The following is a 21,237-nucleotide window of genomic DNA, read 5'->3' as shown; positions in this document are numbered from 1 at the left end:
TGTGTGTGTGTGTGTGTGTGTGTGTGTGTGTGTGTGTGTGTGTGTGTGTGTAGGTGCCCTCAGAGGCCAGAGGCATCAGATTCCCAGAGCTAGAGTTACAGGTGGTGGTAACCTGTCCCGCATGATGCTAGAAGCTGAGCTTGCTCTTCCGGAAGAGCTTTTATCTCTTCCAAGAGCAAGGCTCTTCCGGAAGAGCAAGGCCATCTCATCAGGCCTCGCTTTCAGTCAAATCTAAACCTCTTTTGATGGAGACTTCAGTCTTCTAAGTACATGGTCATATCGTCTGTAACAGGGACAATTTGGCTTTTTCTATTGGTGTCTGTTATGTCTTTGTCATGTTTTGTTGCTCTGGCTGAAATGTATGTATTGTGCAGAATAAGAGTGGTGAGAGGCCATGGTGGAGTGTGCCTGTGATACAGAATTTGGAAGAATGAGGGAGGCAGGAGGATGAGGAATTGAAGGCCAGCACCAGCTACACATCGAATTCAAGACTGGCCTGGGCTACACAAGACCTTGACTTGAAGAGCGAGTTTGAGCCGCCTTGTTCCTGATTTTGGAAGCACTTTCAGTTTCCTCCCATTGCACATGAAGAGGACGGGTTTCTTGGATATGGCCTGTATTGTGTTGAGGTACGATCCTTCTGAACTTATTTTCTTCATGGGCTTTTGTCATGAAATGGTGTTAATTTTTGGCAAATGCTATTTCTGTGTCCATTAATGATCATGTGTCTTCTTTTTGCTTGAGTCTGTTTCTGAGCTATATTATGTTTAATCTGTGTGAGCTGAACCATCCTTGACTCCCTAGGATGAAACTTACGTGATTAAGGTATGTGATCTTTTAAAATGTGTTATTGAATTCGTTTGCAAATGTTTTACTGAGACTTTTTGCCTCTGTTCCTTGAGGATGTTGATCTGTAATGTGTTTGGTATATTTTATCTGGGTTTTGTGTCAGGATAATGCTAACTACCTAGAATGAGTTTAAAAGTGAGTTCACTTTGCATTTCATGCCGCACAACTGGTCCTGATTATATTATTCAATCTTTATCTGTTGCAGAACTTCTGTTCCTTTTATTGCTGTTGATATCTGGTTCCGTTCCATTTTTGATCTTGTAAGATTCAAAAAATATTTTCAGTATTTGTTAAGATTTGCTTCATAGCTGGGTGGTGGTGGCAAATATCTTTAATTCCAGTACTCTGGAGGCAGGAGCAGGTAGATCTATGATTTCAAGGCCAGCCTGGTCTACAGAGTGAGTTCCAGGACAGCCAACACTACACAGAGAAACCATGTCTTTCAAACAAACAAACAAATGAAAAGAATGTAAGAGGAGAAGTGCAGGAGGAAACGGAAAGGCGCATAGAGAGACAGAGAAAGAAAGAGACATGAAGAGAACAGGTAATACACTCAAACAAATAGAATACTTAATGCAAATGAAGCCAGCAAAAAAGGGGGGGCAGGCATGGAGGCTTCTGTTTATTTCTGTTTATAATTCCAGCATTCAGGAGGCTAAGGATGAAGGATTGCTGTGAGTCTGAGGGCAGCCCAAAGCCACATAGTGAGTTGTGGACTAGCCTGGGCTACAGTGAAATTGTCTCAAAAAGCTAAAAAGAACAGTCTGGGTTACCTCTGAATGACCTTGCTTAAAAACAGAACACCAAAGCCAAGCAAACAAAAACAAAAAGAAGAAAAGAAAAAGAAAAAGAAAGTTTTTAAAACTTAGGGCCTGACCTCTGCTGGGGCAGCAGGCAGGCAGGCGTGGCTTCAGTGCCTTTGCTACCATGTAGTCCTTCCCACGCCCGCTCCAACTGCAGCTCCTGGAGACAGCCAAAGCCGGGGCCAGTGGCACGCCCCCTTCTGTGTATGGAGCTTCCCAGTCACTCTTTTGGGATGCTTTGGGTGGGGAGCTGACTGCAGTGCCGTTCAGCTTCCCTCCCTGTTGATAGATGTGGTACAGACGTGCTCCTCAGCTGGAGTTCAATCCACACAGATTGGACAGCCCATCGCAGGCACCACGAAGAGGGCCTGCAGCAAACTGTCCTCATGCAGGGGTGAGGAGGGTCCTGCACATCCTATCGCCAGTGGCTTTCTGAGGCCCAGTCCTCTGGGCATTGGCCAGCCCCTGTGCTTCTGTCTACTGACCATGGCTGGCTGCTGAAAGTGAAGGTGTGAAGGGAAAGTGGGAGCCACTTCATTTCAGGTCTTTAACCCAAACTTTACTGCAATTATTTCTCAACAGTTTGCTTCTGTGGCGTTTCAGGGTCACAGGGGCTGCACATGGCTCTGGCTAGAAGGACCTGGCAATGCCTGCTGGGAGATCCAGGCAAAAGGAAAAGGCAAGTGTTTGCTTCGCAGGTAGCACTCTGCTGCTGGCCAGGGCCTCCCAGCCTGCCTCCACCCCTTTCCCTTCCCGCAGCTCCCTGGCTTGCTCATTGCTCACTGCTCTCTCCCTCTGTTCCACCGACCACTCTTGGGCCTTTCCAACTCTGTATTAAACTTGATGTTGCCTGTCATCCACTCGTGGAGAAGCTGTTTTCCTCAGGGACCTGACAAGTGCTGCTCATTCCTAACCTGCCGTCTCGGCTCCCGTTTTTCTTCCTGCTATTATTATTATTTTACTGAACTGTATTTTCAATGCTTCTTTCTTACACTATAAAAAAATGTACATGTCAGTTGTAGATATTTTAGTAATGACAGAAATGCACAAAAAAAAGGGGGAATTTAAAATGAAGGGCATTTTTTGCTCTCTTCAAAAGGAATTCAAGTGATTATGTGTTCCAAGGAGAAAAAAGACAAACTCTTTCCAGTTCTGTGTTGCTCCCATTCAACTTCTCAGGGTCTCAACAACAAACCCCCTTCCTCCTCTTCTCTCCTGTCCTAGATGGAGCTGAGAGAGCCGCAAGGGAAACCCGGATGCCCAGCAGCCACCCTGAGCCTCCTGCAGTGCCCACAAGGAACTGGGCAAAAATGTATTTAAGTTTGGCCTAGATTACAGGAGCTCTGTGCCTGCATTCGGAGACCGGCCCAGCAGGGGTGGAGAAGCGGTGAAGAAAGTCAGACCCACAGACACACAGGCAAGCTGGCTTCAGACGGTCTGGAAGAAGCTCCGAGTGGCTGTTACATGGTCATTACACGCAGCTGAACACGGAGACAGGCGCAGCTCATCTCAGCAGGCGCCAGCTCTGCAGGGAAGCAGCCTTCAGGCAGCAACCCAGGCAGGGGAGAAAGCTATGATGGACGTTTCCCCACACGCTGTCAGCCTTCTCCCGCACACCATTCCCGTGGCCTGAAGCCTTGGCGTCCTTGATATGGCTCTGCAGTCCACTCACTCCCTGCATGTCTGTTTGTAAAATAACAAGTACACTCCCACACTCTGGAGTACACCTTTGAAATTCCTACGTCTCCTTTCAGAATCCTTTCTCTAAAACAAAAACAAACAAGCCAAAAACCAAAATAAAACAAACAAACAAGAACCTGCACAAATATAACTATAATTGTTCAGCTTTGCAGAAATAGTACATCTAAAACTGAATTTTTATTTCAGCTTTGGTCCTTAGTATTTAGTATTTTGATCATTGAAAACATATCAACTGTATTCTTTTTTTGTGATTGATTTGTTTTGATTTTATGGGCATTGGTAGTACTTGTGTGTATGCCTTTGTGAGGGTGTCAGATCCCTCAGGACTGCAGGTACAGACAGTTGTGAGCCACCATTTAGTGCTGGGAATTGAACTTGGGTCCTCTGGAAGAGAGTCAGTGCACTTAACTGCTGAGTCAGCCATCTCTCAACCCCCCCCCCCCCCCTTTTCTTTTTTTTTTTTTAAGTTAGATTGAAGAAGTAAAAGGCATTTACTATCGGACATTTGGAAAATATTAAACATGTACAAGGGAGGGAATGAAAAGCATCAGTAGATCTGCCCTGTCCCATCCTCAAGTTCCAACCGTCTGGTTGTGGATATGTAAGGGAAGGAGAGCAGGGCTCAGGGCTTGTCTGGCCCTACATGCCAGATTCCGGTCACAGAACTCTGCTCTCTCCTCTTTAAACATGGCTTCCTCCTGCTTTTTCACCCCGTAACCACTGCCAGACCATCTGCGCATCCAGCTAGCCAACCACTCACCCACAGCATGGAGGGAGAAGCCGGCCTGCTCACACCGACACTCACTGCACAGGCTGAGCCTCTGTCTTAGGGTGCTTTCTGCTGCTAAAGCAATATACCAGAGACTGGGAAATTTATAAAGAAAGGAGGGTTATAGGTTCATGGTGCTAGAAATTAGAGAACTCAAGAACGTGGTGCCAGTGTATACTTGGATTCTCTGATAGGCTGAGCTTCTCCAAGTAGGCAGAAAAGCCCAGGGGCAAGTGGGTATGTGAAGAAGAGACAAGTCCTTCGGGGCACACTTGCTTTGTAATCACTGGCTCTCAAGTACATAACCCAGCGTCAGGAACCAAGAGAAAAAAGGAGCCAGTCGTTCGTGGGGCTGTAGTTCCATCATCAAGCCCTCCCCTTAGGCCGTACCTCCCGATCCTGCCATGGCCTCCATCACTTTACATATTGTGGGGGCAGAGTTTCTGACAAGAGCAACTTGAGACAACTGTTTATTCTGGCTCACAGTTTGAAGGAGCGTAGTCCCTAGTGGCTGGAAGGTGTGTGGCACATCAGATGGTCAGAGCCGGTCACACACCAGCTGTATACCCAGGCAGGGACAGAGCTTTGAACCCTGCTGTCCCACTGGCTTTCTCTTTTCCATTCACACCCCGGCCCATGGCATGGTGCAGCTGACATTGAGGGTAGCTCTTCCTCCTCAGCCCCCCACAGAGGCACTCAGATGATTCTGAATCCTGTGGAGTTGATGGTCAGGATTGTCCATCATAGCCATGTTGAAAAATTGTGCTTCAATATGAGTTTTGTTGGGGACAAACCACAGAAGACCTGAAACCTAGATAGTCCGACCAGATTCTTCCTGGGGACTTTCATTACTTTGAAGCAGAGAAAGTGACTCATTTCTACTTTGGTGGTAAAAACAGGAAGTTCTCTGGAGCTGCAGGCAGCAATGTGCTAGTCCCATTAGGACGCCCTCTCAGAAAACAAAGGAGCAAAGCTGCACTGTGCTTTCTGGTCTCCTGGTTCCTGGTTCCTGCTGCACCTGCTTCTGCCTATCTGTGGAAGCCACAACTTCGTGTTCTTCCCTAAGGGGGCTATGATGAATGGAGCCTCCTTTGCTCTGTACTGGATTAAGTAGGACTTTCCATGAAAGCAAGAGTCTTAAGTAAACACACACATTACATTTAAGGAGACAAACATCAGGAGAGAAATGAGGGGGCATTATTATTTCTTTATCCAGATGGGGTGTTGGGGGCTCACGTCCTCAGCTCTGGCAGGCGTGACCAAAAGTACAGATGTCACTGCCTCATCCCTCAAGTGGCTCCGGAAGGACCAGATCAGGAGTTCTGCTGCTGTGGAAACATGGGTCAAATCTGAGGGTCTTTTCTCACTGTTGGTGAGGACGGGGTTTCCCAGTTAAACATGAAGGATGGAGAACTCTGACAAAACTGAGGTATTGGTTGCCTAGCATCTGTCTTGCTCTCTGGCCAGGGTGACCCCTGTTCACTGTGCACTGTGGACCGTCGGAGCCTTCTCAGCCTCATGGGGACATGGGCACAGACCCTTCCTTACCTTTTCCAGTCTGCCTCTGCCTGACTCTTGCTCCTAGCCTGTCTCAGATTTTGACTTTCTCCTGCCCCTTTGGTTACAATTAGCCTTAGTTTTGTTTTGTTTTTAAAAATATTTTATTTTTATTTTTAATTATATGTATATGTGTGTGTGTGTGAAAGTGTGGGTATGCACATGCAAGTGCAGTGCCTGCAGAGGCCAGGAGAGGGCGTTAGAGCCCCTTGAGCTGGCGTTAGAGGTGGTTGTGAGCAGCCTAATATGGGTGTTAGGAACCAAACTCCAGACCTCCATAAGTGCAGTCAGTTCTCTTAGCTGCTTCTCAGAGCCTTTAAAAAGATTCTTATCTAACCTTAATCTGTTGAATTAGATTCAACAGATTAAGAACATTTATCCTGACCCTTCCAACCTGTTCTGTCCGCTCACACTCCAGTTTCACTTAGAACATGAACCCTGGTGTTAATTCCTTTGGCTGCTTCCCATATACATCCATCTCAGCTGCCTGAAGGCAGAGGACTGGACAGTAGGAGAAGGAGGAAAGTCCATTTAGAATGGCACGGGTAAGGTAGCTGATGACCAGCTTTTCCTCACCATAACAGAGCACCTGGTGGGCTCACCTAAAGCAGAGAAAAGGTTTATTGGGCCTGTGGTTTGGAGAGTCTGATTCATGGCTGTCTGGCACAGCTGCATGCGTTGGCCTGTGAGGAGACAACACGACATGTAAGGAGGCGTGACCGAGCGACACTGCTCACCTCATGGTAAAGATGTACTGGACTGTGAAGGCGGAGCCAGTGTCCACCACGCCCTTTGAAGGCTACCCCCAAGAATTCTAAATATCTCCCATGAGGCCATTTCTCTTAGAAGTCCCCCACCTCCAAGTCGCACTTCCCTGGGGACAGTTACCCAGACATGGCAGCTGGTGCAGTCGCCACAGAAGGGGAAGAGTGATCAGTGAGAGATGTTTCTGTGCAACGGAGGTGGGCGTGGCTCCCCTGGTGTGAAGTCTTGCTCCACTGACTAGCTTAGCTGGTTTCACCTATATTTGACTATGGCTAAAGAATCCCTTGATTTAAAGGACCCCTTCTTGTACTTGCTTGCTGTGGAGCCCAGGCTGGCCTGGACCTGGCTGTGTAGCTCGGGCTTATCTCAAACTTCACACTCTCCTGGGTCACTTTTCCTCCAAGAGCTTGTGGGACTGCACCAGTACTTTCAGCTAGCACCTTTGAAAATCTCTCTTCCTGCCCCAACGGTAAGAAATTCTTGTCTGTGCCTATACCATTATCTAAAATGGATCATTTTTCTTTTTTTATGAATAAAATGCATTTTTCCAAAAAAGAAAAGTCCAAAGCTGAGGTAAAAAGTGGTACTTCAAAGGTTTTAATGATCTTCTGGATCCTTCTTGAACATTTCTACTGCTCTTGCTTATTCATTACTACTTAACTACTAACTGCTAACTAGTTACAATCATTCTCTACCTCCATCTACATTGCATTTGTAGTTACTAAAAAAGAAAACATACATACAATAGAGAATTAAGAACAAAGAGCCCAGGCATGCTGGTTGGTGCTTGCCTGTGATTGCAGCACCCAAGACTTAGAGGCAGGAGGATCAGGAGTTCATGGTCAACCTTATTTGCAGGATGAGTTCTAAGCCAACAAAGCTGTAAGAGGCTCTGTCCCATCAAACAAATAATGCTAAGGAATGGAGCCAGGTGAGGTGATACCCACCTGTAATCCCAGCGCTTAGGAGACAGGCCAAAATAACTCTGCAAGTTTAAAGGCATCCTGGTCTACACAGCAAATCAACCAGCCCAGCCTGGTCTACATTTAAAAACAGTCTCAGATATAAAAATTAGAAAACAAGAGGCTGGCAGATGACTCAGGGAGAAAAGACACTTGATGCCAAGCCTGATGATCTGAGTTTGACCCCTGGATGACAAAATAGGAGAGAACCAAACAACAAACATGACGAGGAAACGAGAACCAGGAAATGGGAGAAAGTAGAGATAGGAAGTGAACACCAGACTGGTGTCTTCGGTCGCTGGTGACAAAGGCTGCCTGGGTCCTCGGTGACTAACACAAAGTCTGCTCTGTAAGTCACTGGGTCTCCCCTGGTTGATGAGGGGACCCTGCTGCCACATGCCTTTCAAGACAGAGGCCAGTAAGACCGGACCTTGAGGTGCGCTGTCTAATTCTCAGTATTTGGGCTTTCTGTGCTGAGAGTGTGCGATTTCGTTTCCTTCCCCTGCAAACCCTTCTGTGCCATGTTTATGTCTCATGCAGTTGGTGAAGCTAGTTCTGCCACTTGCAGCAGATTGTTATTGGACGAGGGAGCCAGATTCAAGCTGAGACAGACACATAGATGCTGGAACCCTGGCAGGTCAAAACCCCTGGCCGGCTGAAAGGTCTACCTAATAGGTGTCCACCTGGCTACATGAAGACACACCTATTTTGGCAGATGGTATTTTCCAAGATGCTTGCAATCACTCATCCACACCCAGACACACTTGCTATGTTCCTGTCAGTGACTGCTCCAGGCTTATGTCCTCTCCTCTTAGAGCCTGCATACGCTCTGTACTCCCTTAATACAGTATGACAGAGGTCATGCCACAAGGCTTTCCAAGACTAATGTTAAAACCACACAGATTTCTACTGCATTCTCTTGGGATGCTTACTCTTGGAATCCAGTAACCATAATTTGAAGACACACAGTAGGGCATATTAATTCATGTGCATCGGCAACCAAGGACATGGTTGGGTTTCTAGCCAACAGCCAGCCACAAGTGACAGCTCTGTGAGTGCAGCCTGCAGCCCCACGTGAGCTGTCTGGATGACACCCTGTGGAAGAGATGGCACCATCCTCACGAACTCCACTGCTGGGGGCAGAACACACTGTTAATCCGAGCTGCCAGGTTCTGAGGTGGCCAGTCTGGCAGCATCAGGTGGCCGCAATCCAAAGCTTTCTGTCTTAAGAGGTATGAATGCTAATTGCATCCTGGGGCAGGCCACCTGAAGCCAGGGTAAAGCCTAGCTTTTCTGTTCTCTCCAAGTCCTACGCTCAAGCCAGGCTTGAGGGCTTTAAACGCCAAACTGACTGTAGCTGTGAAAGAGGTGCTACTTTATGCCATTTAGATTCTTGCAAAGTCTCACAATGAACATCTGTTCCGGAGAGTGTTTTAGTATACCTCTCCATGGCACCCAATGTCGTCCTCCCAGTCTGGAAAGAGGGATTGCATTTTCTCCTTGATCTCCATACTCCTACTAGCATCCAGGTTCAAGAAATGCGGTTTGTTTGTGCATGTCTCTGTAGTGAGAGGCTTGGTGTCTTTAAAAACCCAGTGATGTCATGTGAATGTGTGTTTTGTTTTAATCCCAGGTGTGGGATGAGAGGCTGCTTTCACAGCAGGTGACTATGATTTGCGTGTGAATTAGCAGGGGCGTGATCTTTGCCAGCTGCAGAATGCTGGGGATGATTGAGAGGGTATAAATGCCAGAGCCCAGAGAGTTACGGGGCATGGGGGGTAGAGGGGAGAAAGAGGAGGAGGAAGAGGAGGAAGAGGAGGAAGAGGAGGAGGAAAAGGAAGAGGAGGAGAAGGAGGAAAAGGAAGAGGAGGAGGAGGAGGAGAAGGAGGAGAAGAAGGAGGAGGAGAAAGAGGAGGAAGAGGAGAAGGCTGAGGCTGCTGTAGCTGCTGTTCCCCTGCTGCTCCTGGTTGCTGCTGTTGCGGTTTGAGGAGAACAAGAAGTTGGAGATATCCTGATGACAGAGACTGGACTTGCCCCAAGGAACCTGACCTTAATCAGCAGGAAGTAGTCTCAAGAGTCTACATTCCCTTCCCCTCTAACCTTGTCCTCATCTCCCTACCTAGTGTTGGGGAGATGGAAGGGATTGGGGTGGAGAAGGGTGGAAGATATAACAACCCAAGTAAAACAGAGTTAAAAAATACACCTACCTGCTCACACACACGTACATGTGCGTATATTGTTGAAAGTGCGGTGCATGAGTGTACAGTGTACAGCACACACGTGTCCAGGTGTGCAGACTAGAGCGGGACACTAGCGGTCCTGCCCTAGCAGCCGTGACTTTATTCCCCTGAAACCTGGAGCTAGGCCAGTGACCAGCAAGTCCCAGCAACCACGAGTACCGGGATCTGAACCCGAACTGTTGTACCTGAGCAGCAAGCACCTTGTCCCTCCTCCCAGTCCCCAGGAATCCAGCCGAGCGCCTATCACTGCCGTTCTAAGCTGAGGCTGTTTGTGCAACATGCTTTATTACTTTTACCACTATTATTTATTATTATTAGCAGTCGTGGTGGTAGTAGATTTTTAGAGTTTGTCTGTGTAGACTTGGCCGTTCTGGAACTTGCCATGTTGACCAGGCTGGCCTCAAATTCAAGAACCCTGCCTCTGCCAGCCTGGGTTCTGCCTTCTCTCTATTGACCCACAACCTCTGGTTCTTGTCTCAAGTTGTGCCCTGTAGGCAGCAATGGCTAGACCAACAGTCCTGCTGTTAACGGATGGGGAGGAAACACAACGCAGCACTTAAAACTCCAGGCGCTTCAAATGTGGGGGAGCCTGAACCGAGCTTACAAGTTCTTTAAACCACCTTACAGACACACCGCCAGGACTAAAATGAGAGGATTTGTGTTGGCCACTTAGCACCTGGAAGCAGGGAATGTCATCTCGACACCTGCTCCGTGAAACAGGGCCCTTCACTGTTGGCCATAATCCGCCAACACAATGTCCTCTGTGCCTGAGCGCCTTGCACAGGGCTTGGCCAGTGACGTGGGTGGAGTTGCTTCAGTGGACCGGGAGACAGGCTGCCTAACAGCTGTCGGCCTGCTTGGGAGGCTCACCCTTGGACCAGTTCCCTGTGCCTCCTAGAGCCAGAGGCCACCGTCTCTGCACACGCAAACCCGGGGATGAAGGGCCGGCACCAGGGAAGTGAGGAACTTACAACCACACAGATTCAAGACAGCTAGACTCTTCCGTTTGTTACAGTTTGCTTATTTGAAGATTTTATTTATGATGTGTTTCTGTACCTTAATGGGTGTATGTGCACCACATATGAGCAGGTGCCTGCAGAGATCAGAAAAAGGGCGTCCGGTCCCCTAGAGCTGGATTAGATGCAGGCAGTTGTGCGCCGGCCAGCGTAGGCCGGAAACAGAGCCCATGTCCTCTGCAAGATGTGCAAGCGTTCTTAAGTACCCAGCTCTGCTCAGCCTGGAAAACAAGGCATTTACCAAAACCTTTAACTTGTGTCTAGTGTTGTAGACTGAGTTACTTTGTAACAAAGTAGAATTTTGTCAAGACTTTGACTTTGTGCTGGTCAGTTCTGGAGCTGCCTGCTGTTTGCCAGGCCCAGAGGCTGACCCGCTGTGCTGTTGATTCTGGTGGAGACAAAAGGGATCACCCCTTCGGCTCATTCTAGGGTCTCCTGGGGTAATTGGCTTCCGTAACTGCTGGGACTCTAGCGAATTCTTCCTGCTCCTGTCTGCCACACTCTGAACTGTCTTTCTGTACCCATCAGCATATCTTCTCTCATCTACTAGGTGTTATGAACCTGTCAAGTCAGTCTCGTTCAGTTCACAACATCAGTGATGAGGTTTACAACGTGGAAGATGAGGTTAGCGTGACAGCCACAAAGAGCCAGGTCTACTCTAGGAAAGAGAAGGTTTAAGCTCCAGGATTCTTCTGCTTTTTACTAAAAGTATTTTAAGTTGCATTCCCATATGCAATTAAATTTTATTCATTCATATAAGAATGTTCAGGCAATGATGGCACATGCTTTCACCAGGGAGGCAAAGTCAGGCAGATCTCTGACTTTGAGGCCAGCGTGGTCTACAGAACATGTTCCAGGACAGAGAAACCATGTCTCACAAACCAAAGGGAAATGTTCAGAAAGGAAGGGGACAGACAAGAATGATGTTATGTGGAGAGCTACTTGTTTGTCATGCTGCTTTGTTATTCATCGAAAAATATGTTTTCACCCTGGCCTTCACCTTGAGGCAGAGAAAAGAGAAAGTTTCACCAAGTTTCTTAAAACTTGTTTGTGTGGCCTTGGACCATATCTGCCACAGGGAAGTAGTTTTAGAAAACAAGTTTGGCAGTTCTACAAACTTCTTTCTTGTATTGAAGTGACTTTGAGAGACCAAAAGATAAATTAGCAGCTATTATTAAGACTTGAAGTAGGTGGGTGGAGAAGTCCAGTAATGCCCTGAGGGGAAGGACTACCTTGCTGCATTCTTTCCTGCCCACTAGAGATAACAGTTGCTAGGAAACTGGACCATCCCCCTAGGGAGGGACACCAGGTCATTATGGTCTGGGAACCTTCCTATAGTCAATCAATTCAAAATGTAGCATTTTAACCAATAGATGCTTGCCAGGCAGGAATCACCCCTGCCTTGGGCATGCTGGGACGGACCAGAATCTTTAAATGACCCAACAAACCTGGGCTCAGTGCGCTCGGCTCCCACCGCTTCGGGGGTGGGTGTTGTGGGCCCAAGCTGCAACTTGTAATTGACAATAAAAAGACCCTCATGTGTTTTGTAACAGAGTCCATTCCTGTAGATCTTTTGGGGACTTGCGAACTGGGTGTAACAACTTGTTTTTGCTTTGCCTAAAAAAAGGAATTGTGGAATAAACTCAGGCTGCAGTCTTACCGAGGGCCCTCTTGCGCTGATACCGTGTGCAGTGTGACTTGCTTTGATTATTTCCGCCCTCATTCCCCACTCAGGAACTGTTCAACTCTGCTCTGGCAATGTTATCTTACAGAGATGTAAAAGCTCCATTTGGGAGCTAGACGGCTGTGGATAAAGCAGATTTGATTCTGAAAGAGTGCTCGGGATAGGTGTTTTGTTTATTTAAAGAGCTATGTGGGTGAAACCAGCCCACTTCCGAGGGCACCCATTCCTCTTATAGTCACAGACTGCCGAGAGTTTTCCTCAGCAAGACGTACAATGAGCCTTTGATCACACTCTTGCCTACATGTTGACATTGGTGACGTAGACACAATGGCATGACAAACATCCTTTGTCCGACCGAAGAAGTTTTTCATTTTAAAATTAAATGTAAAAATTCCTTTCAACCCGTCACTGTTGAGTGAGCAACTCAGTACACAAATCCACGCGTTCTTATTCATTTTTATGTTTAATGGCCCTGAAGGGTCCTGGCGAGATGGCCCAGGTTTGACCCGAAGCCCTCTCCTGCTGTCTGTGGACACTCCACGCACAGTGCACAGACACACAGGCAAAACACTCATACACGAAAAATAAAAAGAAACAAGAAGTCATAAAGGTTTAAAATGAACCTGAGAAGAAAATAATTCCTACACATACACCTGTACGTGACCTTGATAAAACCACAAATTAGAAAGTGTAATTATGTGTATTCTGATATGTATGAAAAGAAAAGATCTAAAACATTCAATTAACCTTAAAACTTGGATGGTTTTACATACCAGTTCTAATCAGCAGCAATGAGTCGATTTTTCCGTCCTTGTTGTCACTGTTTTCTTGCAGTGCTGGGAAGAGAGCCTCAGGCCAGGCAAGCGCTTTGCCTCTGACCCAGGTCCCCAGGGGGGACAGTCCTTTAAACAAAAGCGTATGTGTGTGTATGTGTGTGTCTGTGTACACCATGATTCACACGGGGAGGTCAGAGAACAACCTTCAGGGATCAGTTCTGTGGGTCCCAGGAATTGAACTCAGGAAGTCAGGTCTAGTGACAGGTGCTGTTGCCATCCTCCCGGCCAGCCCACCAGCACCGGACAATTCTTGTACAAGGGCTGCAACCTGAAATACACACGTTGCTAGGACAGAGGCCGGTGACGTACACCTCGAAGTCATGGTCACATGATATAACCGACCTAAAGAAGCAGCTTAACTGCCTGTGCAGTGGACAGACAGAACATGGCGTTTTAGTTAGCCGGAAGTGGGAGAGTGTGCACTGCCGGGTTAAATTAGTACTGATTGGCTACCACCCGGCGATTTCAAAAGCCGGCCCTTTAATCAAGCAGCCTGCGTGCTTCCGACGCTGCGTTCTGACTTCAGCGGCCTCATCTGAGGATGGTGCCGTGGCCACTTTCCTCTGAGTGGGTGTGCATCCTACTCCTTACACAGGAACCAAGGAAAGCCGAAGAATCGCTCTTGGAACATTCAAAATCTACTTACAGAGTCCGGGGGGGGGGGGGGGGGGGGAGGAAAATGGTGTGAGCTGAGCTGAGTGCGAGACGGGCTGGAGTGAGAAACAAATGGATCCACTCGTGTTACAGTCCTGAGTGGTGCTTTCACTCTCATGCAATGTCAAGCACTGTGCATTCAAGACTCTGATTTAGAAACTGACGATTCCAGTATATTTTGGAGTTCAGAGCGTGTCCTAAGGTCAGGCACAGTTCTGTTGATTACTGCCTCTGGAGAATGGTGTGTGACTCAGAAAAGGTGAGGGGACTAACAACCCCAAATTAACCCCCAGTGTCCAGAAGCAGTACCCGCAAGAAAAGGAAAATCAGATATGAGCACCAGACGACTCAGCGCCCAAGCAACTCGAAAGCGAGCTTTGAAATGATGACCGGCCCAGGCAGCTGGCTGTGTGCCTGTGTGGGCACTAGCAGATGGGCTGATGGCCCTCGAGCGGCTGCAGGCGTCCTTCTGGCCATTGTGGTTGAAGAAGTGTGTCTACAGCGGAAGCTTGCTGCAGCGATTAGAAAAGCCCAGAGTGAACCCTGAGTGCCTTCAGAATATGAAGGTGTCACGCGTGTTACTTGAATTTGGCATAAAATGTCAATGCTCCCCCCACAGTGATGACGTCAGCGTGGTCTTCCCAGTGAGAAGCATCTTATCATTCCCCAAGGCTTAGACGGTGCATTCATCTGACAGAAGACACTAGCACCGAATTTTGTTTACTCAACATGAGGTCTTTTTCCAAGATGGTGCAAATTGCGGCTTTATATAACCCAATTGCAAAACCACAACAAATCGGTTCTTTACATCGTCTACCTATGTTGACATTATTTCCACTGCAGAACTCTGAAGTCAAAGGCTGGAGGTGCCACCTATGGATGCCAGGTCATCAGACCATGCCCCTCCTGTCGAGGAGTCAGGACACTGAGTCCCAAAAGGCCTGCTTCGGGTGGAGTACTTGGCTGACACTTTTCCCTCAGCACCTGCTTGAGCTGCTATGGCTTATGCATTCCCCGGGAAGAGAAGCATCTGTGATTAAGGCTAGGAATACTGTTTGTTTCTACAGATACTCCAGGGTAAACACCGCTCTGCTTGGCTCCCTCAGAGCTCAAGGAGCTCTGGCAGAAAAGGATGCAGAAAAACCAGAAGCGCCAGAGGACAGGGAGGGGGCTGTGAAAAGGTGTCCTTTCTGGCTTGGCACAGCAGCACAGCCACGAGTGCGCAGGAGCTGTGACTGCCTGCACTAGACTGAGCTTAGCAACAGACAACCACCGACTGGAAAGAAACTTTTGGCTACCAACGGATCCTCAGGGAGGGACAGTCATTGTCCTCAGCTGTATATGAACTTAGGAGCCCACTAGCTCCAAACCCTCAGCCACACAGACAATCCTGGCTAAACTCAATGTGTCTCAAAATGAAACGGCATGCCTGGGGAAAGATACTTGGAGGGAGGGTGATGGGGTGGGAAGAGGTTAGAGAGGGTGGGGTTGCAGAAACCAGAAACCCACGTATAAAACTGTCAAAGAATGACCTCACTAACACACATTTTTTTAAGAGTCACAAATGGATCTTTTCCTTTTACATAATTATTGAAACAAGTTTCTGAAGAAGTTTGGCTAGGTAATGTTATTAATCTACTTTGCACCAAACCATGAGTCTTCAGTCAGGATCTTACAGAAGTGAGGCTGTGTCGGAGCTCACTGTATAGCTGGGAACGAAGCTGAATTTGTAGGAATGACCTTCCTGCAGCCACACCTAGTTTATGCAGTGCTGGGGTCAAACCCAGGGCTGTGGGCATGCAGACAAACAGCCCAGTAACTGATAAATTCCCGGCCCGTCTTTATTTTAAAACCTGCTTTGTTCTGATTGGCTATGCAGCCACGGCAAATCAATGAGACTTATTTTTCCTACTAATAATATATATAAAAAAAGAAAGCAAATATTTTTGTTTTAAAAATTCCTGGAGCCAGGTATGGTGGTGCATGCCTTTAATCCCAGCACTTAGGAGACAGAGGCAGGCCATCTCTGTGAGTTTGAGGCCAGCCTGGTCTACAAAGAGAGTCCAGGACAGCCAGGAATACAAAGAGAAACCCTGTCTCAAAAAACTAAAACAAAAAATCCTGGAATTGTCCTACCCAGCACATGTGCTCTGGTTGTTTTGAAATAAAAAGATTCAGGATCCTAGGGTTAACCTGGCTCTTGACCCATGTCGCTGTCATGAAGTCCTAGCAGAACAAGTCAGCTTTGTAGAGAGTTCCTGTGTACTGTGCTGCCCGGAAAGTCCACAAAGTTCTCAGGTGTAAACTCAACAGCGTGCTGGTAAATTTGTTTCTTCGGGAGTTTGAGGTTATTTGACGTATTGAATGAGAATCTTGTTATCACCTCACGAAGTACTGCTTTATCAAGAGTAACTGTCCAAGAGCTCACACACTTCAGAGAAATTCCAAAGTCTGATACTGGACAGGGTCAGGTCAAGGTCAAAGGCCTAGGGAGGCATCGGGGATCTTAGACACCCTGAGAAAGAAGGAACTAGACTTTTCAGAGAAAGAAAAACAAATTGAAAGCAACAGTCACGGGCAGAGGAGACAGCGAAGATGGCTAAGTAGGCAGTATCTGCTGGGTGAAGGTCTGAGAATGGGCCAGATTGTAACTGATGGTGAGTGTCCACGGGGCAGTGACTCAGCTGTGTCAGAGTGGGAAAGCCGAGAGCAGGACACACACAGTCCGGGGGCAGTCGGGGGCCCGGGACTCAGCGTGAGCAGGGCTCGCTTTCACTGTGGAGAGACCACCCTGGCCTCCAGCTCCGCCTGTCAATTATCTGTGTGTCTCAGGAGGCCGGAGGGCTCTGTGGAGCATGAAGGCAGCCTTTCAGACCCAGACCCCAGTTCAGCAGCAACGGTCAGTCCGCCTCTCTCCCCTCAGGTTGTGTGTGGTTTGCAAAATAAAATTGTCACTGTTTCTTTCCGGAGTGAAATACCCGACATCCCAGAGAACGGAGGACTCAGTTTGCTAGCTGGCCCTTTAAAGGTCAGAACTAGAGAACTAAGGATTAGCCGGGGCTGGCTGCATGGAGGAGAGGCGAGTGGGACCTTCTGCATTTTGCTCCACTGTTCTTAGCACACAGATGTCAACCAGTAGATCGTCATTTCTGACGGCCTGATAGCTCCCTCCGGGAGCGCTGAGGGTCGGACACTCTTGGGCCCTCCAGGAGGGCTGCGTGCAGAGCGCAGGAGAGACCCCAGCACACGCAGCCACAGCTGCCACTCGCTTACCTACTTCCTGCTCAGCCCGAAGATCTCCGAGGAACAGGAGGCTGACAGGAGACCCGAACCTGCCCGCACCCCGCGCCCACACAGCACCGCCGGCCCTCGGCTTGACGTGAGATCAGCCGCTTCGAGCGATGAGCGGAGATGTTCTGTGTTTAGGGTCTGCCGGGAGGTCACATGTGCCGTGTGCCGAGCGCAGGTCTGAGTCCCCGAGGACCTCCCGTGAGGACTGCACTTCCCGCTGTTTCCTCAGCAGGTAAGAAGCAAGCTCGACCACTCCCCGGGGTGCTGGGGCTACGGAACACCCGCCTTGCTTGGCTCTTTTCCAAGACACAGCTGTCCTTGAAGAACGTTCCAGATCAATAAACTCACCCTGTCGGCAGGCATGATTAATGAGAGGGTGTTATCCGGCCCGTTAGGTAGTAGGTGGTGTTCCAGGAGAGTGCTCGGAGTGGGTGAGGAGGGGCCGTGGGGAGGGGACATCACCGAGCAGACCCAGCACCACACGGGGAGCGGGGAGCTCCTTCTTCCCCAGGAGTGGGCTGGCAGGCGGCCCGGCCTTTCCAATACTACATGCCTCCAAGTCCAGAGGAAGCATCGTCTGGAGGGGCGTGGTGGACAGACAGTAAAAGTTCTGGGTCTGCACCGAGTTGAAATTCATTAAACTTGTCTCCTCTTCGTCCTCCCTTGACAGGCGGGCTCTCTCGGAAAACAGCAACAGCAGGCAGATTTAGGACTCGTTCTCACTAAAAGAGAAAGAAAGAACGGTGATGGCATGCGTAGCAAGGGCACGAGGCCCCTTGACTGCAGAGGTGGCTCAGAATTCTGAACAACCGGGAAGCCAGCACTGTTCAGCATGCGATTTCCCAAACAAGGGGCAGCTTGAATTTTATATTCGATTCTTGAGGAGATCCGTGTACTCCAAGACACAATCCTAGCTCTGCAAAACCCCTCCCCAGCAATGAGCAGGGGACCAGATGGAGTTGGGGGTTCCCACCTTTAGTTAAATCTAATCCCATTCCCTATGAATAAATGCCAAAGTCTTTTAAAAAATGTGTTGTTTTCTTTCAGGAGTGTGTGCTCCTGGCTTGTTTTCCACAGTGCTTCTTGTTCAGGAGGCACTAAGGAGTGTTCTCTGCACCATTTCGAGTTCCATCATAGACATCGTGGGGCGTCAATGATTATAAATTACAGAGCTGGTACCTGACCATCACCATGCAATTGGCTAATTTGTGCTTTGTTGGTTTGTTTGTTTGAAGCTTGGCTATCTTTGTCCTATATGTGACTTCATGGCTTTTTCCCGGGGTGTCAGGGGCTCCCATGCCTGTCTAGAGAGCAAGTAGGGCCCTGCTTCTCGCTCCTTGCTTCTGCTCTGGGTTTGGTATCTCCCCTCCTCACATTCTCTCACATCTCTATCGACAGTCAACTCTGTCTCTGGGGCGGGCATGAATGACCACAGCGAGCAGATGGTGTGCCGTCGAGGGCAGTCTTCTGACTCCCTCCGCAGACACGCAGTAAAGCACGGTGCCTTAGCGAGGGCACACACCTGTAGGCCCAGCCGCTACAGCCTGGGAACAGTGAGAACTAAGTACAAACAAGCCACAGCAGACGACAGATCAGTCAATGGATAGATGTGTCCTTGAGAGGCTAGGGACATGGGGGAGGGCTGTGGGGACAAGGAAAGCTCAGGGGAAGGAGAGGAGGGCAGAACTCTAGCCACGGCAGGGGATAAGCAAAGGAATGTCCTCTAGGGCAAAACGCATTAAATGAGGACAATTAAATGGAACCTTCAGGTGTTTGTTTGGCTCTGGGGTATACCTCAGTGACAGAAAACTTGCTTACACATGTAATCTCTGGGTCCTTGATTTGGTCACCAACACCCCCCCCCCCCACACACACACACACTAAAGAAGCAATAGTCTCTAAGAGTTAGGTACTAACAAACCTCTCATTATGTCACTCTGAAAACAAAGCGTTTGAGTGCAGGCTTCCTTCCTTGGACACTGGGTGGTACCGAGACAGTATTGCAAAGGGCCAGAGGCCATCTTAGTGGAGCAGAGCTCCCAAATGGTATGTTCTCCTTTTATGGCCTTATGTAGCGTGACCCTGTTCTGTCTGCTGAACTGACTGAGCTCTGTCCAGTGGTTTTAACAGAAATAGTTGTGGCACCCTCCTGCCTCTGCCTCCCAAGTGTTAGGACCATAAGTGTATACCACCATGCCAGGCTTGGATTTTTTGCTTCCTTTTCAAACAGGGCCTCCTTCTGTAGCCTAGATTCTCCTGAACTTACAGCCTCCTGAGTGCTGATTACAGGTGTGGGCGATCACACCCAGCTCTCGGCTAACCCTGCTTGCCTGCTTCCTGTGGTTCAGGCCCTGATACCCCGCCCTAGCTCTCAGAGGCTTTTTCCTCTTAGGTCATCCTGGCCCTCTGCACAGTGACTTTTCCCAGAGTGCCCTGGGACTAGGGAGAGATGGGTTGAAATGATAACTTCACGTTCTTGTCTTTGACTCTGCAACACACTATGGCTTCCGTTTGCTCAGATCTTTTACGTCCCTCAGAGAAGGGACTGAAGGATTAGCTCATCAATAAAGCATGTGTTTCGAATGTGAGAGTCTCAGAGTTCAGGTCCCAGCATCAGATACTAATTAATTAACATGAGTGTGGAGATTGGGGCGAGCGTGTGTGTGTGTGTGTGTGTGTGTGTGTGTGTGTGTGTGCACAGGGGTTGGGAGCGTGTGAGCTGGAGGAGCAGCCCAGTGTGCTGCTCTACCACTCTCTCCTGAGCCCAGAGCTCGGCTGACAGCTGGCGCCACCCCAGTTCTCCGTCTCTGTCCTCCACAGCGCCGGGGTACAGTCAGCGGGAAGCCACCCACCTTATTCCCATGAGGGCTGGGCTTACACTCGGGTTCTCCTGCTCAAAGGCAGCACTGTGCCCACTGTCCTCTCCTCAGTCCCGGGAAGCACACGTTTGGATTTTTAAGCGATCAGTCCAGGAATCTTGTGGGTGTTAGTGCTGAGTCGCTCCTGCTGTGTGGCTGTGGTGATGGCTGGTAGGTACACAATCAAGTGCATCCTCCCACCTCCCCTGGCTGTCCTGGACTCTCTCTAGACAAGGCCGGCCGTGAACTCACCGAGACTCACCTGCCTCTGTCTCCCAGAGTGCTGGGGTCGGTTAGAGTCAGGGCCCAGCTACGTCTTTGCTGTGTGACAAGGCATGATAACCTTTCTTAGCTTTAATTTCCTTGCCTGACCTCACCCTCAAAACACACCTGATAATTATATAGCTTATAGGGCTGAGGTGAGGCATGGCAGAGGCTCTGGCCTCAGTCCCCAGCACCACACAGTCAAAGGAAAAGAATGAGAAAACGCAGGTAACCCTATGTTACGGGCCTGGCACCTACATACCCGCCTATTGGTGACTCATGTTCCAAAGACCGAGCACTGGCCAATGTTTGCAGGTTTTCTTTGCTTTGGGAACATTGTCCCAAAGGCTTTAAGGAGACATCTTCCGAAGCACACCTTAAATTTCTAAGAAGCATCTGCTTTAGCAGTGTTGCTTACTTTAGTCCACAAAGAGAGAAGCACTCATGACCTCTGACCTCTGGAACATCACAGCAGCATGACATGGCCCCAGCATGCCACAGACTGCTCCTGCTTTGATGGGCATACGGTCATTCCCAGAGAGCGGCTGCTCCTGGTGTCTTGTTGGGAGCCGTTACCCACAAGCCTCGTGAGTGAGTCAGCAGCCTCCCCCCCAGCATGGCAACCCAGGGCACCCCCTCCTAGGCTCATCCCTGACTTAGTCAGATGTGGTCGCTGCAGCCACTGGTTACTCATCTCTGGGAAATGCTCAAATAAGCCACGCATCTTTAACTGGCAAACCCTGGAGTTCCCTGTGAGAAACACCTCGGCGAACAGCCGCTGAGCTGCAACAGCAGCGGCTCCGAATTAGATTCCCTGCGTTGCCACGGTATGCATGTGCGGGCTCAGCAACCTGCTCCTGACAGTGACTCTAAGGAGTGATTTGTGCAGGTGTTATGTAAACATGTGAAGAGCATGGAACACCTTTCCACGCGCATATACAGGAACAGGAGGAAAACAAAGCATGGTGGTATTTTCTCCAAGGAGGCG

The 21,237-nt window shown here is 48.9% G+C and overlaps 1 protein-coding gene across 1 annotated transcript in view; it reads right to left on the bottom strand.

Annotated features, from left to right (window-relative positions):
- Positions 1-17,650: 17,650 nt before the first annotated feature.
- Tmem154 (transmembrane protein 154) overlaps positions 17,651-21,237 on the bottom strand; it is a 38,078-nt gene continuing 34,491 nt past the window's right edge. The window contains exon 10 of the mRNA XM_055596563.1: positions 17,651-17,849. Coding sequence (XP_055452538.1) covers positions 17,834-17,849 — 16 coding nt within the window. The 3' untranslated portion in view covers positions 17,651-17,833. The remainder of the gene's footprint in view (positions 17,850-21,237) is intronic.

This window comes from Psammomys obesus, unplaced genomic scaffold (assembly GCF_907164565.1).
Source record: "Psammomys obesus unplaced genomic scaffold, mPsaObe1.curated_primary_1811, whole genome shotgun sequence".
Classification (NCBI taxonomy): Eukaryota; Metazoa; Chordata; class Mammalia; order Rodentia; family Muridae; genus Psammomys; species Psammomys obesus.
The sequence above is the reverse complement of the archived record's forward strand: the minus strand, read 5'-3'. Positions and strand labels throughout refer to the sequence as shown.